Genomic DNA, 16,228 nt, shown 5'->3' with positions numbered 1-16,228 from the left:
TAACTGGAAGAAAACAAACAGATGTTTAATAACATATATACCTCCTGTATACATGGGAGATACACAGGAAAACTGAGGAACTCTCCAAAATGGCCCAAGCTATCACCTTAAATACCATCTCCAGAGAAAGACAAAAGATTTGGGGGTTGAGGGAGCCAGTTATGGAAGGTTTTCACGTAAAGCACAGTAAACCACAGTAAGTAAGGTTGTTACAAGGGTTTAAGTCCATGCCTTCTCCATTGATCAGAGTTTCTAGAGATTTAGTTTTCCTCCTCTTCCTATTACAGAGGGAGACACCCTTACAAATGGAGATTTTCCTTATAAATGTCAGTATCTCTTAGAAAAGGCAACATCTTCTTGGTTTTCAGAGCTTCTCCCTTGTCTACAGTTTTTGTTTTTTTGTTGTTGTTGTTTTCTTTTTAGGAAAGTAATCAGCCTAAAATAATTCTTATGCCTTAAAGGCATATTTTGAGGTGGCAAATTCTGCTCTTCTTCACTAGATAGCTCCACCATAGAGCAAGGTCTGGAGTAAAGTTGGGGAGGAGGTTGAGTAGCAAAGCTGAGATAAGAGGAAGAATCTGAATTTTGTAGAAGGGTCAAAGGCCTGCAGGGTAGGGAACATATGTACCACATATTTACTGTTATCTTCCAGTGATTTCTGTTGTAGTTGATGTACATGGAACTTGCTTCATCCATCCTTTCTGATACCATCATCAGATGGAAAGAAATCTTGGAGAAGCAGGTTAGGTAAGACAAGGACCTACGCCTGATTCATTGATGCAGTATTTTATCAAAAGTCCGGTAATATTAAAATTTTAAATTATCTCCTAGTATTGCAATTATCTCCTGAATTATATTTTCATCAGGGTTGGATGTTGGGGTTTCTCTTCCCTGCTATTGGTTTTCTATAAATAACTGATATTCCTTGGACATCTTTTATGAAGGACTACATCAAAATGCAGATAGCTGGGGCACCTGGGTGGCTCAGTCGTTAGGCGTCTGCCTTCGGCTCAGGTCATGATCCCAGGGTCCTGGGATCGAGCCCCGCATCTGGCTCCCTGCTCAGTGGGAGGCCCGCTTCTCCCTCTCCCACTCCCCCTGCTTGTACTCCCTCTCTCGCTGTCTCTCTCTCTAATAAATAAAAAAAAAATGCAGATAGCTGTGAAAAACAAGTTTCCTCAGCAATTATTATCTATGCCTGCATTAGACATCCATTTTGAACAGAAGCTATGGTTCTGTGTAAGTTGTCAGGACATTTCACCCAGCAGGCACCTACAAGCATGTGGGCAGCATGCAGAAGTTATTGTTCCCTACACATGCCCAAGTAAAGAGGCTTTACTCTGGAAGTGGAATGCTGCCATTATTCACCCTCCCCATCCCCAGGTGAAAATTCACTTTACCTCCATTCTCCTTTCTATGGCACCTCAATACCCTCACTAGGGAGCCTCCCTAGGAACAGGATAATCTGTATCTTTGAAGAGTTATTCTTTTAGGCTTTACACTTAGGTAAAGCCGAAAAACTGTCTTTTACCTAAGGGTAAAGCCATCTTTTACCTAAGATTAAAGCTATCTTTTACCTAAGGGTAAAGCTTAAAAGCTATCTCAGTCAATAACAGTTTAGCTGGAAGAAGGAAGAAAGGGGTGGGGGTGGGGGCTCCCAATGCAATTCTTCAATGAATTAGCATGATTGAACATTGGCCCATTCCTTCTTTTTGTCTCCTCCCATCCTCTCCCACACAAATCTAAGCCTTAAAACTTCTCCAGGATACCCTGGCTGTGGTCCTTTGATTTTTCTCTCAATACAATTCCTTCTGCTTTATACCTTCCTGGAATGTCTCCGAACTCCTTGTTTTCCAAGCACTTTTATGACTTCATTTTTATATTTTGTGTCACTGGGACCAAGAGAGAGGGGAAACTATCATGGCTGGCTGATTATATTCAACCTGTCATCTGGAATTGAAGGTACCAGCATTTAACATGAATATAAAAACTTTAGAATCCTACTGGTGGTACCAGTATCTTCTTTATTCTGTTTGGCAATGGTCTCTTCTTCCCCCAGTGTGTTCTTTTAATTGCTAAACAAACTTCCATTTCAGAAAATTAAAATAACTACTCTAGAAATGTACAAATTTTTAGTTGCCCTTGGGCAATCTGAATTTTCATAGAACTAATCTCAGAATTGAAACTGAAATTCACAGCACAAAAATTGCCTAAGATCAACCATCAGATCAGGAGTTAATTATGCCAATTCTGGAGCACCAAAAAAATCTCATGCCTACTATATGCCCTATAGCATCCAATTCAAGGCATAGTCAATCCAGAAAACTTGGAGAATTACAGAAATTCATTCAAAAGAAAGACTAAAGTCATGTTATATATATTACTATTTTGCCTAGAAGGAAAAAAAGACTGACAAATTTCATGTGTTGATTTGCATAGGGAGTATAGATTAAGCCATTGTATTGATCATTTTTTAAGTATACAAGTTTTCCATTTTCTATCTGTACACCTGTACAGACTAAAAAGAAGAAAAAGTGTAAGTTATCGAGGAAACTTCTATGTTGATTACTGATCTAATTTCCAGTTGCTTATCTATCGAACCACACACACACACATACACACACCACACACCCGTAGATTACCTAAGTATCTTTCTGAAATTTAGTTTGTACCTTAAGTGCGTAGGATTCAGGGTCCATTTTTTCCTTGCAAAAATTATGCTAAAGAGTCAAAAAGGAGATTTAAAAAAAAAAAAAAAAGGAGAGGGTTGAAATAAATGTTTAGAATAGGAAAAACAAGGGATAATCAGGCCCTGAAGAAAAAGGGGACACACTTAATCCTGATTTGAAAATGGCTTTTTTTTCTTGCCTCATTTGTTCTGTTTGATAGGCTACAGATGATCCTTAGACCAAAATTCAAGGTGTGGCTATTTTCTTATTATCAGACAAAAGCAGTAGGTATACCTTCCAGAAAATAAGATACATAAATTTAATAGAATAATTTCATTTTCTTCACAGTTTTCAAATTAAAGATTATAATTAACAAATAATAGCTTTATGCAATGTCTCTCCTTTTTCCCAATGAGGCCTAAAGAGGAAAGAATACTTGCTCCTAGCAAGGAAATACAACAAAATTATAATTAACAAAATCTTTAAGCTACCAAAATTTCTGAGGGAAGGAGGATAAGAAAGAGAAATTGTAATGTATGGTGATTAACCTAACATTAAAAAAAAAAAAAAAGTAAGAGAAATTACCAAATGGCAACCAAACAAGGCCATATCAGCGTTTTCTAGTCAAAAGTAACTTCTGGAATATGGTCTGTGGTCAGCATAAGCAGCCCCATTGTTTATATACCATCCATAGCTCTACAATTACAGAATAAACTTTTAACAATAAAATGAGAACCAAGAACATCATATTGTAAATATTGTATTTCTCTCCCTCACACACAATGTTGTATGAGACATTTACTAGTTTTAATATGTATCCATAGGATTAATACTCATATGGAGTATAATGCAAAAAGTGCCGAACTAAAGAAATAAGTCTATATGAAAACAAAAGCACACATTTCTTAGGATTTAAAAATATTGCACATAATAAGGTTGCACAGAAATTACTGGCTGTTTTTACAAACAGAATGAGGTATTAGTCAATCTCTAGATAAAGATGAGTGCAAAGAAGAGGAACCATACACACAAAAAATACATAAATTCATATAAGACCTACTGCGCCAACAACTAGAAAGAAATATGAAAAGATGTATAAATTAGCTATGATTTCAATGCTACAAAATCATTAGCCAGGGACCAAACATGTAACAATCTCTTGGTAATATTTCAAAAGTTTTCAACTTTCTTTCAGCCTAAATGGCTATAAGCAATATAATAATTTCCTTTATTCCAATTTTACTACAGAAAGATATGGTTCTGTGGTAAATATTAAATTATGCCTTTCTGAAGCTCTCAGTGGAAAAGATATGCTATCCTTTGCTGAATGACTCAATTACAGTTTCATGTACATTTAGCAACCCAAGTCAGAGATGCTGCAGAGCATGCAATTTTAAATTAGCAAAGGTTTCACTGCAAAAACCATTCAAGTTCACACAATTTAAATCTACAATAAGTTTCAAAGTTTAACCTTTAAATATGTATCAGGCAAACTCAATCTTTTCTTGGTAATAAAACTGGCCACGCAAGTAAGCCCAAGGGCAGGTAGAGAAAAAAGACCAGGCAGAATTATAGTATCTTTTTTAAAGAATCTTTCCTAATCAGGAGAATTAATAATTAGCTATTTCTCTACTTGAGTGTTGTTGAATTTGTCAAAAAACATTTAAATACATTTAATATCTATATCAAGTGAAATCATGCACTTGTCAAAATAGTTCACAGAAAATTGTTTTGCATCAAAGATATTAAAGAAAAGTCAACTAGTTGGGTTTAGTGAGAACAAAAAATAGTGAACTACTGTCCTGAACAGTCAGTGTATGTAGTAACCATATTTCCTCTTCGTTGAGTGACAGTCCTGCAGTGCTTGCTAGATCCGTGGAATCTATTTTCAGTCTGTACTGTATGCCGATTGGTTGTGTCAAAACCACTAAAAGAAAACATTTTCTCCATATCTTCAAACATGTCATCAAACAGTCCACCTCCAAAAGAAAACTCCTGGAAATGATGTCTTTGTCTACTGGAACCATCCTGGCGTGTCTGGAAGTGATTCTCAAAATGCTTCTTGGACCGAGTGTTTTGGTTTTGACCAAAAAACCCAAAGTCTTTAAATAAGTCATCAAAATTGAAGTTAAATGATTGCTCAAAAGGACTTCCGCTACCTCTTTGTCCTTTACCGTTAGTAAAAGCACTGTGTCCAAGTGTATCATACTCTTTTCGCCTATTAGCATCTGAGAGTGTTTCATATGCTGAAGGAAATAAAAATACTTTAGTAACTGAAGATAATTAAAATTACATATACCCAAACCTCTTCAAATAAATTAATTCAACTCTCTATTTTAGGGAAGGATTTCACACCACCAATAAAGCCAAAACATTACAAACATAGGAAAAAAGTTAAAATGAAAGCTACAAAAGGTAGGGCCTTTGTCCTATTTACTATGTAGTGTCAGCTGTTAGAATAATGCCTGCCTCTAGTAATATCCAATAAATATTTTTAAATGAATGCTACCATTACTTATAAATAAGCATGTGGGAAACAATTACAGAGTTATTTTTCATATGATTTGGGAAAACCATTACTTGTATTAAATAACTTAATGGTCCGATATAACCAATTAAGAAGAATTCAGATTTTTCACTTCCTTACTAGTTGAAGTGTTTAACTCCAACTCTTTACTCAATTACCTCCACCCACCATTAATTACTGAACTCTCAGGAGGTGCAATTTGTTTTAGAACTAGTGTTAAATCAAAATGTTTCATATTTTTCCTTCAAAGACAAATGTGGCTTTTAAATATAGACCAAGTGAAGAAAAAAACCGAAACATTTCAAAGTCTATTTAAATTTTTTATACTTAGTATTTTTTATATCTAATTTCCATACTTAGTAAAAACTGTTCCATAAGTTAGCTTAAAAGTTTTGGGTACCTAAAATTCCTTTTAACATGGAAACAAGCGATTTCATAAACAATAGAAGAATGAAGTGATACATTTTCAACATTTTAAGATCTATGTGACAATAAAAATTTGTACTACCATCCATCCATCCATCCTGGAATCCAAGTAATTGTGATAAGAAGATAGTCTCAAGAATCTCACTTTATTTGAATGTACACCCTACTCTGCCACCCCTCGTCACAGTATCTCCAAATACACACACTTCTTAGCTATCATTCTCCTTTACTAGTTAGTATCTGTGAGACCTCAGAGATAGCCATTTACTTACCTTCTGCAATCTCTCTAAATTTTGCTTCAGCATCAGGGCTCTTATTTTTGTCAGGATGGTACTTCATGGCCAACTTATGAAACGCTTTCTTGATTTGGCGCTCTGATGCTGATTTTGGCACACCTAAGATATCATAGTAACTTTTTGATGCCAAAATTAATTCCGTTATCATTAATATGCAGATTGCAAAGACGAAAACTGACTGGGGAGTAGCCATTTCTAATATCCTAAAAAAGAAAAAAAAATTATCCATGCAGCTAATCTTAAGACTTTTTCTTTTAAAAGAAACCTAGTGAACTTTTAGGATACAAGGTATACTTAATGAAGTATCAAAATGTTAAGCATATAATATCTTGTACTTGTTCCCATGTTATTTTATTTTTACAGGCTTTATTACCTCTTTGCTGGTTGTAACCTTCTTAAAAGCAAATGTTATTCAACCAAATTGAGAAAAAAATCTTTCTTCGCTTTACCTTTTCACTAATACTCTGGTCATACACAAGTAGACACAAAAATATATTCAATGACTGTTTTTTACCAGTAAATACCGAAGACTCATCATTTGTAAACATTGTAAAAAGGGTGGAAAATCCAAATAATTTTTAAAAGGATATCAATTTTCCTTTCAAGAATTCATATTCTAAGAGGATTAAAAATAAAAATAACTTCATGGGGAAAAAAGTACACTACCAAGGTAAACAGCCCAGTATGTCTGAATTGGTAATCCTCCCTCCCTAAGAAAGCACCAACTTCAGCTTTCATTTAGGCAAGGTCAGAAAGGATTGCAAATAGAGAATTTCAATATCATATTAATATTGACAATACTATTGAATGTAATGATTTTTTAATTGTAAGATCCCAAATATTTAACCAAAAAAAAAAAATGTATAAATGGGTTCTGCTAAGGCTACCAGAAAAATAAACTTTCATAGTCTGTACTTTAGATCAAGTTAAATACTTAAGTTCAAACTTCTCCGTAGTCATTAAAATATTTATCTAACCTTAAAGAAGTTTTACCTAAGAATTCCACTTAGAATTCTGGAGAGTACAGATTTAATGACTTGGGATGGAAAACGAATGTGATCCTGTTTTTTGAACTCTGTACTAGGAGTTCTTAATAACCTATGATGACATAAGGCTGACGAAAGACACTATGGTTTGTGGAAACTGCCTGCCTTCCTCTCCTGTGGCCTCGCCTGAGCCTAATTAGCAGACGGATTCCTGCTTTCCAGAGAGTTACTCATAGTCACGGGTGCTAAAGATCAAGTACAACCCCTCGTTTAAAGAACGCAAACCGGGCGAGTACTGTGTGGACGCCACAGACTGCAGGTACTTCCCTAATCAAAGGGCCGGTCGAAAACTGACAGGCAGGCACACTACTGGTTTTTAATAAAGGTTACTCCACAGCTCAAGTTTATTATCTGACGCTTTTTTAGTAGGCCCACTTTCGTATTATACGGACTTCTCCTTCCCAAGAGGGACCCACGGGACGGAGGCCTGGGCCTTACTCCCCAGAGCCGACAGCCGGTTGGGTTGCACCATCCAGCCCTCACCCCAAGATGACCGGTACTCGTCCTGTCCGTCCAGGCGCCGCCCTCGCGGCTGTTCTCTACGGGGAGGCCAGCCCTGGGAGGAGCTGTCCGACGCCCGAAAAAAACAGCGGCCAACACAAAACGCCCTATTCTTTGGTTCGGTCATCTCCTTTTCCCTAAACCCTCAACACCACCAGGCAGCCTGAAGCCCTTGCGACGACCGTGGCGGACTCCGAGGCCAGGTCAGCCCACAAAGACCCGCCGAGGCCCTGAGGACGCTCTAAACACCTAATTTCCCCGCGACCCCGGCCTCATCCCTCATCCGCACCCTCCGAGGGCTGCAGCTCCTCCGCAGAGCAGACGCGCCGGGAGACGACTGGCTGCACACAGCTGCTCGGCCCGGCCCCTCGCCCCGGTCTCCGAGGCCTCCCGTAGCCGGCGCACGCCCCACTCCCGTTTGCACACTGACCTAACGCTCCTCCAGCCGCCGCCGCGTCCCCTCTCAGCCCGCTCCCCACTGGCCGGCGGCCGCTCCTGCCGCCACCTCCGGAGAAGACCTACACGAAACGCTCCCCTATTGGCTCCTGCTTCCCCACCTGACCCTGGCGCCCTACGCGCACGTGGAAAACTGTTGTTGCCGCTCAGCCTGTGCGTCACTTCCGGCCCCAACCTCCAGAAAGGGCGGTGCTGAAGCCTGTAGAAGCGGAAGTGAGTCGACGATTGCGACGTCTCTCCTCTCGGCCTATTCCAGCGCAGGCGCAGTGGCTCGGGAGGCCTGGATTGACGGCTCCACTCTTGTCAAGGAGGGCCCCCCCGGTTTTGGGAGCCTCACCCGAGCGATGCCTCGCTATTGCGCAGCGATTTGCTGTAAGAACCGTCGGGGACGAAACAGTAAAGACCGGAAGCTGAGTTTTTATCCGTAAGTTGTCTCTGGAGTAGAAGCGTCAGCCTTACCTTTGGGCCACGGTCCTGTGGCGTCCGGGGCTAGGATTTGAGGTATCTGGAAATACGTCCTCGGCTCTGCCGGCGTGGTTCTTCACTGCGCGGGAGAAGGACGCGAAGGCTCGAATTCAGTTTACCTAGAAATTTCCTAACTGAGCAAGGTCACGGGGCTGGTGGTGAGGCATAGGGGCCTTTTTGGGTGTTAAATAACCCGCTAAAAAAGTACAGTTTGGGGCGGTGCTCCGTGCTTTTCGGAGCGTTTCTCCACCTCAGCTGATCTCATGGCACTGAAGGACACTAACCACCTCTGTGAGTTAGTTTACATAGGTCTTCCTTAATTACATTTTTCTCCCGAGGAAACCGAGGCCTTTTAGAAAGTAGGTTACCTTGAAAGTTTTGTGAGAGGGCCAGGATTACAACCTGTCCTGCTCGGGGCTCTCTATATACTCTTCATTCGTACAGAGAACAGGGTGAGTGTTGTCCCGAATTACTACTGCCAGGAAATAGTTCCGTGAGACCACAGAAGTACTCGTTTTTATTTAGAAGAACGGGGAAGCGGTGATGTGTAGTAATGTAGAGTCCAGGCTCCAAAGCCGGACTCAGTAGCTTCAAAACCTGGCTCCGCCACTCTGTAGCTGACTGACCTTCTGCAAATTGTTTAAACTCTGTATGCCTAAGATCTCTCACCTGTAAAGTGGAGATACTAATTGTAGCTACTTCACTTAGTGTGTAAATAGGTAAAGCAGCACTTGGCATTCAGTACGTGCGTAATATGTGAGAATCAACATATTTACAATATTTTATTTCCTTTTTTCTTGTTTGTAAAAATAATTCATTTAGCTCTAACCTGGCCGTCTTTTACTCTCTTAGATTTTTACCAGCTATTTTGTGAAGCCTGTTTTTCTTTAGACCAGAAGCGCTCTGTTGATGGACACGGTTGCTTTCCATTATCTTAACTAGTGGGGAAAAACCTGATAACCTAAAATAATTCACATGTGGCGGTATTTCCGGGATTGTTTTCCACTTGAAGCCCATGAGATGCAGAGAGAGAGTTTTGGGGAAATGCTAGTATGTCAATAGCTGTGGCTCTTGAAGATTTGTTAAAAAAAAATCATGTGGAACTTGATGTAGCCCCATTTCCCAGATTTATTCGGCCTTCATTTTGGGGGGGGAAATAACCAAGACTCCCAAATTCTTTAAATCTTTCCATAGTTATTGTTTTTAAGGAGGGAAAAATAATAATGTGAGAGGAAGTCAGTTATAAAGATTTTTTTTCTCTAAATGTGAAATTACTGAAAGTGGATGTTTTATGAGTTTATTTCCATATGTAAGCCACAAAGTAAAAATTGAATCACTTTTATTCCCCTAATAGCACCAAACTTGAAGAATTGAATTTGTTAATGCTAACACTGTAGCAAGCTATACTATATATTAATTTGAGAATTCAGCTTATGTACACATACAGTGTTAAGTTTATACTGTGATTATTTTATGCTTTTTTGGGAATTAATAAGACAGTGAAACAAAATTACAAAACAAAATGAACCACTGTAAAGATACTAAGTTATTTAGGAAACCTATTCCAGGAGGTTGCTTAGAGATTTACCTGCTGAGAAAGCATTGCAATCCAGTTACCAGCAAGGATATTCATAGAGTGATTTTTTTTTTTAATTGTTTGGTAACGTAATATATAGGAACAATAGAAATAATTTGCAAACAGCATCCTTATACATGAGATTACATGTGAAAATATTGTAAAGGGCATATTCTCATTTTAGATGTAGCAGAAAAGGTATGAACTTTTCTATGGCTAACAGAATTCAGGTCTTCTAAAAAAATTCTTTGTCTTTAAATGCCTTTTCTGGTTATGTCTATTATATTTATAACCTGAATTCTTGATGTGTGCAAGGTTAAGGACTCTTCAAACCATGTGTGAACATTATATCTGTGGTAAGAATTTCCAAAGGTAGATCATCTGATTTTTCCATCTAAGGGTATCTGGGTTAAAAATTATTTCCTATAGGGGCGCCTGGGTGGCTCAGTTGGTTGAGCGACTGCTTTCGGCTCAGGTCATGATCCTGGAGTCCCGGGATCGAGTCCCGCATCGGGCTCCCTGCTGTCAGCAGGGAGTCTGCTTCTCCCTCTGACCCTCCCCCCTCATGCTCTCTCTCTCTATCTCATTCTCTCTCTCAAATAAATAAATAAAATCTTGAAAAAAAAATTATTTCCTATAAAGTACCCGTACTCCTTTTCCTTAGCATCTTAAAAAGTTATCAATATTTGCTGGGATGGGGGGGGGAGGCATGCTATTATAAAGCATAAACTAAATGGTCTGGATTGAGAGGGAATGTATAATTGCTGCTTTTTGTATGAGAAACCTTAGGTTATTATTTTTAAAAAATATGATATTAGACTGTTCTCATAAAATCATTGAAAGAAACAAATACTATTAACTGTTTAATACAGTTTTAACTGAAACCTATTTAGACTGGTAGGAAAAAGTTTTCTGTGAGATTCAGTCATTAGCCTAATTTTGCTTATAAAATATATTTCAGTGTGTTAGCACCAACTCTAAATAAAGGTTATTGTCAGCAAAGAACAACACATATAAAGAACTTTCTTTGTATTTTCTATTTGATTTATTTCATGTTATAAAATATCTGAGTGTTCTTTATAACATGTTTAGTTGTTTCAGTTTTCTTTCCAAACTTGAATTTTAGGGTTCTCAGTTTAGAAATATTAGACTAAATTACATATGGGTAGAATTGAGGCTGATTGTGGTAAAGGGAATGGAATATTAGTAGTTTTATAAGATTTAGTATTCATTTTCAATTAAATCACTTGTTTGAACTAACTTCTTATTTTTAAAATGTTAATATAAATAAGAGCCTAAAGCTTAATACTTCCTTGAATTACAGACAAGACACCATTTGACTTGTAGTATTAGTATAGAATACATTTGAATGGGACTTTGTAGTTTATGTAGTTCTAGGCAAAATATCCAACAAAATAAAAATAAAGTATAATCCACAGAAAATAGGAGTAGATTTTACCCTTTGTTGGAACACACATATTTTACTTGAAAGGACTTAAGTTATGTTTTACCAGCCTTTTTTTTTTTTTTTTAAGATTTTACTTATTGAGAGAGAGAGAGAGAGCGTGCGCGTGTGTATGCATGTGCAGGAGCGGGGGAGGGGCAGAGGGAGAGAGAGAATCTCAAGCAGGCTCCACGCTCAGTGTAGAGCCTAACATGGGGTTCAATCCAGGACCCCGAAATCATGACCTGAGCAGAAATCAAGAGCCGGATGCTCAAGCGACAGAGCCACCCAGGTACCCCTACCAGCCATTCTTCTGAAAAGCTTTGCCTGCACATCTTACAGCTTAGTCATGTTTACTGTAGAGATGATGTAGTAATGCCATGAAGATGCTCTTACATGGTGTGGATGGTTGCCTTTCCTTTTTTGCAGCACTCAATGCATAGATTACCTGTATATGCAGTCCTGGAATTTGCAAAAAATACAGCGAAGTTTCCTTTTTTAATTTCAGGTTTCCTCTGCATGACAAAGAAAGACTTGAAAAATGGTTAAAGAATATGAAACGAGATTCATGGGTACCCAGTAAATACCAGTTCCTGTGTAGTGACCATTTTACTCCTGACTCTCTTGACATCAGATGGGGTATTCGATATTTGAAACAAACTGCAATTCCAACAATATTTTCTTTGCCTGAAGACAATCAGGTATTGGAGGAAGAGCATAGGGGAGTGGGGGATAATGCTGAGCAGGGTGGTAGGTTGCAGGGTGGCAGGTAATGAGGTTAAGGGAGGGAGAGGGAAAGGTGACTGCTGGGAAAAGATACTTAAGAAAAAGGAAGACTAATCGACACTTTTACTAAAAGTATGATAATTTAAAAATTTTAAACCATTAAAAAGATTTAAACTGAAGAACAAAAGATAACATGTACATAAATCATTAAGTTATTACCGTAAGTTAATGATCTAAGATTTTGCTACTGGTCTTTGAGTGATCTGAAATATTTCCATCATATATTGAATATGCTTAATACTTTTTAAAAAACACTTTAAGGTGATTTTGAGTTGTTATATGCTTAGAACATTTTTTAACTGTGTTAATTTACTTGGCCAATATACTGCTCAAAGTTATAATTAAATATTCAGCACTGACTAAAAAGAGAATAAGGTTAGTGAGGACATCTTTAGAATTTGAAAATATTATTTTCTAGGAAAAAGACCCTTCCAAAAAAAAATCTCAGAAGAAAAAATTAGATGAGAAAGAAGTGTGCCTAAAAGCCAAGTCACAAGAATCATTTGCATCAAATGAGCTAAAGAAAAATACAGTTAATACAGATGTCCTCCCTGAACACACAGAATTACTTAATTCATCTACCTTGGTGAAGCTACCAGCTCCAAAACCAGAAAATATACAAAATAACATATTAACTCTTAATCTGGTTAAACAAGATATTGGAAAACCAGTATCTACCTTGGAAACATCAGTTACCCAAGACATAGATATAGGTGGTTTTCACACATCTTTTGAGAATCTAAATTCTACCACTATTACTTTGACAACTTCAAATTCAGAAGATGTGCAGCCGTCTTTGGAAACCCAAGAAGTGTTTGAAATAACTACAAATCATCTTGCTAACCCAAACTTTACAAATAATTCCACGGAAATTAAGGCAGCACAGGAAAGTCCGTTCTTATTCAGCACAATTACTCAAACAGTTGAAGAATTAAATGCAAATAAAGAATCTGTTATTGCCATTTTTGTACCCACACAAAATTCCAAACCAATTAATTCTTTTGTATCTGCTGAAAAAGAAACCGTGGAAATGGGAGATCTAGACATTGAAGACTCCTTATATAAGGATATAGACTATGAGACAGAAGTTTTACAAACTGAACATTCTTACTGCAGACAAGATATAAATAAGGAACATCTCTGGCAGAAAGTCTCTAAACTACATTCAAAAATAACTCTTCTTGAGCTACAAGAACAACAAACTCTTGGAAGATTGAAGTCTTTGGAAGCTCTTATAAGGCAGTTAAAACAGGAACACTGGCTATCTGAAGAAAATGTCAAGATTATAGAAAACCATTTCACAACATATGAAGTTACTATGATATAGAGTGTAAAGAGGTTTTAATGCTATGACTTTTATAAAGCTTTTTGCAGCCAAACCAAATTATGTGTAAAGTGAACTCTTTCCTGTATAAAGTTCCATCTTAAGCGAAAGTATTCTAACATTAAAAACTGCATCCTGTTCTTGTAATATCCATTTTTAAGAAAAACTAGAGTTGTTGGGCTGTAGAGAAAAAGTTTCACTACTTGGTAATCTTCCAAATTAGAGTGAATAAATAATACGATTCATAAAATGAGAGAACATGGATATGGTGAAAGGAGCCCAGAAGAGAAATCAGGCTCAGGTATCAGTCCTGGTTCTACCATTGGCATATGACTTGGGCAAATTACTATTGAGCCTTAGTCTGTAATCTGTAAAATAAGGGCACTTAAAACCCAGTCTATTTATAGTTTCTTTCTATTAAAATACTTTTTTAATAGAAAAACTTTTTTATAAGGTAATATATACTTACATTATACTATATGTTGGCTAGTATTTGATGTTATTTACTATTGGATTATCTTCAGAATTGAATTCCGTGGTGTTTGACTTGTTGACTGCAGTTATTTGTAATAATAAAGGAAAGTACTCCTTTTATAGTTTTATTCCAGTTGAACTAAAGTAACCATCCATTAGCCCAGTTTATAGGAGGGGTACTTTAAACTTAAAAGAATATGTATTTTGGTACCTTATATGTAGCTGACCATCATAATACATAGTCATTTAATCTTAACATTCTGTATTTAAGGTTGTAATTTATAAACCAAAAATTTTAATGAGGTTAATTTTTTAAAAATCTATATATTACTATATTTTAGAAATCATAGCTTGTATCTATTTAACGTGTAGCTTTTTAAAGTATGTGCTTTTGTCATTTTTAAATTCCAGAATGATAGAGTAGTACTTGATATTATACATGCCCATTTACATACATTTTATTAAAATTTATAAGCAAGAAATTAGATATATAGTAATGTTCTTAGACTAGGAAAGGAATGATGGTGATATTAAAAAAAAAGAAAGCGAAGACTTGGAGCAACAGAAATGTGAAAAACAATGATCTTCTAAAATTGGGAGTTAATATAATTAAATATTACTGATTATATTATTGAGCAAGTTCCTATCAGTCCAATTCATACTTTCCTCATCTTTTTTATAAAAAATACTATTACCTTTTTCAGAGGGTTTTGAGAATTCTCTGAGGTAACATGTTTTTGGTTCTGGAAAATGGGAGGTGCTCAATAAATATTAGTTGACTGCACAGCAGATAGTACACTAATTATTTTGTAAATTCATGGTGAATATTTTTGGCCACACTTGTTTTTTCAAGCTAATAAAATTAATTGGTATTATATAAATATGTGCTAAATACAAAAAGTTGATTTAGAGATATCTTTATTATGTGACCATGGGAGGGGAAAAAAACCTTAATTTTTTGCATAAATTATGTGCAGATAATTGGTAGAATTAATATGTTATTTTTAAGTATTCCCATGTTGCATTTTACAGTACTTCTTTAAAATAAATAATATAGATGAGAATAACCTTGATAAGTCATTATAAAATAATGTTTCAACTCTTTTTAATTGTGTATATTGTATTTTCTCTTTGTTTGAAGTTGTAGTTTACTCAGGAATAATTTAACCTAGTTGTATTTCTTTAAACTTAATAAATTATAAATATTTAAGATATTTTCTTGGCTTGCCTATACTCAGTTCAGGATGTTTCCAACCTGTTAATTTCTAAATATATTTGGGGGCTCTACCCAACTTTATTTCTTAGTTGGATTATTATAGGGTCTCTTTAACTAATCTTGCCAATATTTTCAGTCCTTTCTGTATCTTCTATATTCTGTCAGCTTTTTTACTTCAACTTGTAGATCTAACAATATCATCCACTCACTACTTAACTTTCCCAGCTCAGAAATCTGAAATTACTCTTGAATACCTACAGAATAAAGCTGAGCTTGTTACCATATATGATCCTCTGTGATTTGCTTCATCCTGTGTTCTAGCCACACTGGACTACTTAGCATTTTCTGAACATGCCATGCAGGTGACTTTCTTCATCCTTATTTTATTCCCTAAATCCAACCAGTCAAAATTGAAGCTTTGGTTGAATTTTGTTTCCCTTTTTCTAGTCAAAATTGTTTTCTCTCTGCTCTTACAGGGCTTTGTTTTATAACGTAACAGTGTTTGCCTTATACTTTTTTATATTATGATATCTTTGGCTGTTCTTTCAACTAGATTGTAAGCTTTTTAAAGCAGGATTTTCATTGATCACTGGTTTCTTTGACAATGTAATTCACTCAATAAATGGATGAATATTTTGAATTTGCCTCCTAGATTCTTGTCACTTAAAATCAAGAACCTTCTTACAAAATAGGTCCTTAGTACCTTTAGAATGTTTAGGGAAAGACCTAGGTCTTCATATAATCTTTGAAACATTCTGTGTCTTCAGTGGACAATACAGTTTACCAAGAATCTGCTATGCTATCTATGAATTGATTTTCATGTGGAAGGCTATTCCCACCCCAAAATATTTTCTGCTTTCTATCCTATATAATTAAAAAGGAAGTAAGTCCAAATATGGCTACTGAATATATCTCATTCTATATTCTCTTCTATAGTGTGACTTTGTCACTCCCTTAACAAGAGGTGGAATTTATTTTTCTACCTTTTTTAATCTGGTGGGCTTTGTGAGTGCTTTGACCAA

General features: G+C 36.5%; 2 protein-coding genes across 3 annotated transcripts; one reads left to right on the top strand and one right to left on the bottom strand.

Annotated features, from left to right (window-relative positions):
- Window positions 1–2,872: 2,872 nt before the first annotated feature.
- Window positions 2,873–8,001, bottom strand: DNAJB9 (DnaJ heat shock protein family (Hsp40) member B9). 2 transcript variants are annotated; one of them, XM_035020931.1, is made up of 3 exons: window positions 7,896–8,001; window positions 5,895–6,121; window positions 2,873–4,915 (listed from the first exon to the last, which is right to left on the bottom strand). In XM_035020931.1, the coding sequence occupies exons 2-3, from the start codon at window positions 6,109–6,111 to the stop codon at window positions 4,464–4,466; spliced, it is 669 nt and encodes a 222-aa protein (XP_034876822.1). In that variant the 5' UTR covers window positions 6,112–6,121; window positions 7,896–8,001; the 3' UTR covers window positions 2,873–4,463. The 2 variants fall into 2 exon arrangements, with proteins under 2 accessions (XP_034876822.1, XP_034876823.1); XM_035020932.1 differs by having other exon boundaries at window positions 7,755–7,979.
- A 172-nt stretch (window positions 8,002–8,173) lies between these two features.
- Window positions 8,174–15,851, top strand: THAP5 (THAP domain containing 5). Its single transcript, XM_035020928.1, has 3 exons — window positions 8,174–8,345; window positions 11,915–12,107; window positions 12,611–15,851. The coding sequence occupies exons 1-3, from the start codon at window positions 8,266–8,268 to the stop codon at window positions 13,517–13,519; spliced, it is 1,182 nt and encodes a 393-aa protein (XP_034876819.1). The 5' UTR covers window positions 8,174–8,265; the 3' UTR covers window positions 13,520–15,851.
- Window positions 15,852–16,228: the final 377 nt, after the last annotated feature.

This window comes from Mirounga leonina, unplaced genomic scaffold (assembly GCF_011800145.1).
Source record: "Mirounga leonina isolate KUSES-001 unplaced genomic scaffold, KU_Mleo_1.0 Mir_174, whole genome shotgun sequence".
Taxonomy (NCBI): Eukaryota; Metazoa; Chordata; class Mammalia; order Carnivora; family Phocidae; genus Mirounga; species Mirounga leonina.
The sequence above is the reverse complement of the archived record's forward strand: the minus strand, read 5'-3'. Positions and strand labels throughout refer to the sequence as shown.

Excerpts from the sequence above, each read along its gene's own strand:
- DNAJB9 (XM_035020931.1), bottom strand. The coding sequence starts at position 6,111 with ATGGCTACTCCCCAGTCAGTTTTCGTCTTTGCAATCTGCATATTAATG. Across the intron at positions 4,916-5,894 it reads ATTTAGAGAGATTGCAGAAG|CATATGAAACACTCTCAGAT; the intron begins GTAAGTAAATGG and ends TATTTCCTTCAG.
- THAP5 (XM_035020928.1), top strand. The coding sequence starts at position 8,266 with ATGCCTCGCTATTGCGCAGCGATTTGCTGTAAGAACCGTCGGGGACGA. Across the intron at positions 8,346-11,914 it reads CGGAAGCTGAGTTTTTATCC|GTTTCCTCTGCATGACAAAG; the intron begins GTAAGTTGTCTC and ends TTTTAATTTCAG. Across the intron at positions 12,108-12,610 it reads CTTTGCCTGAAGACAATCAG|GAAAAAGACCCTTCCAAAAA; the intron begins GTATTGGAGGAA and ends ATTATTTTCTAG.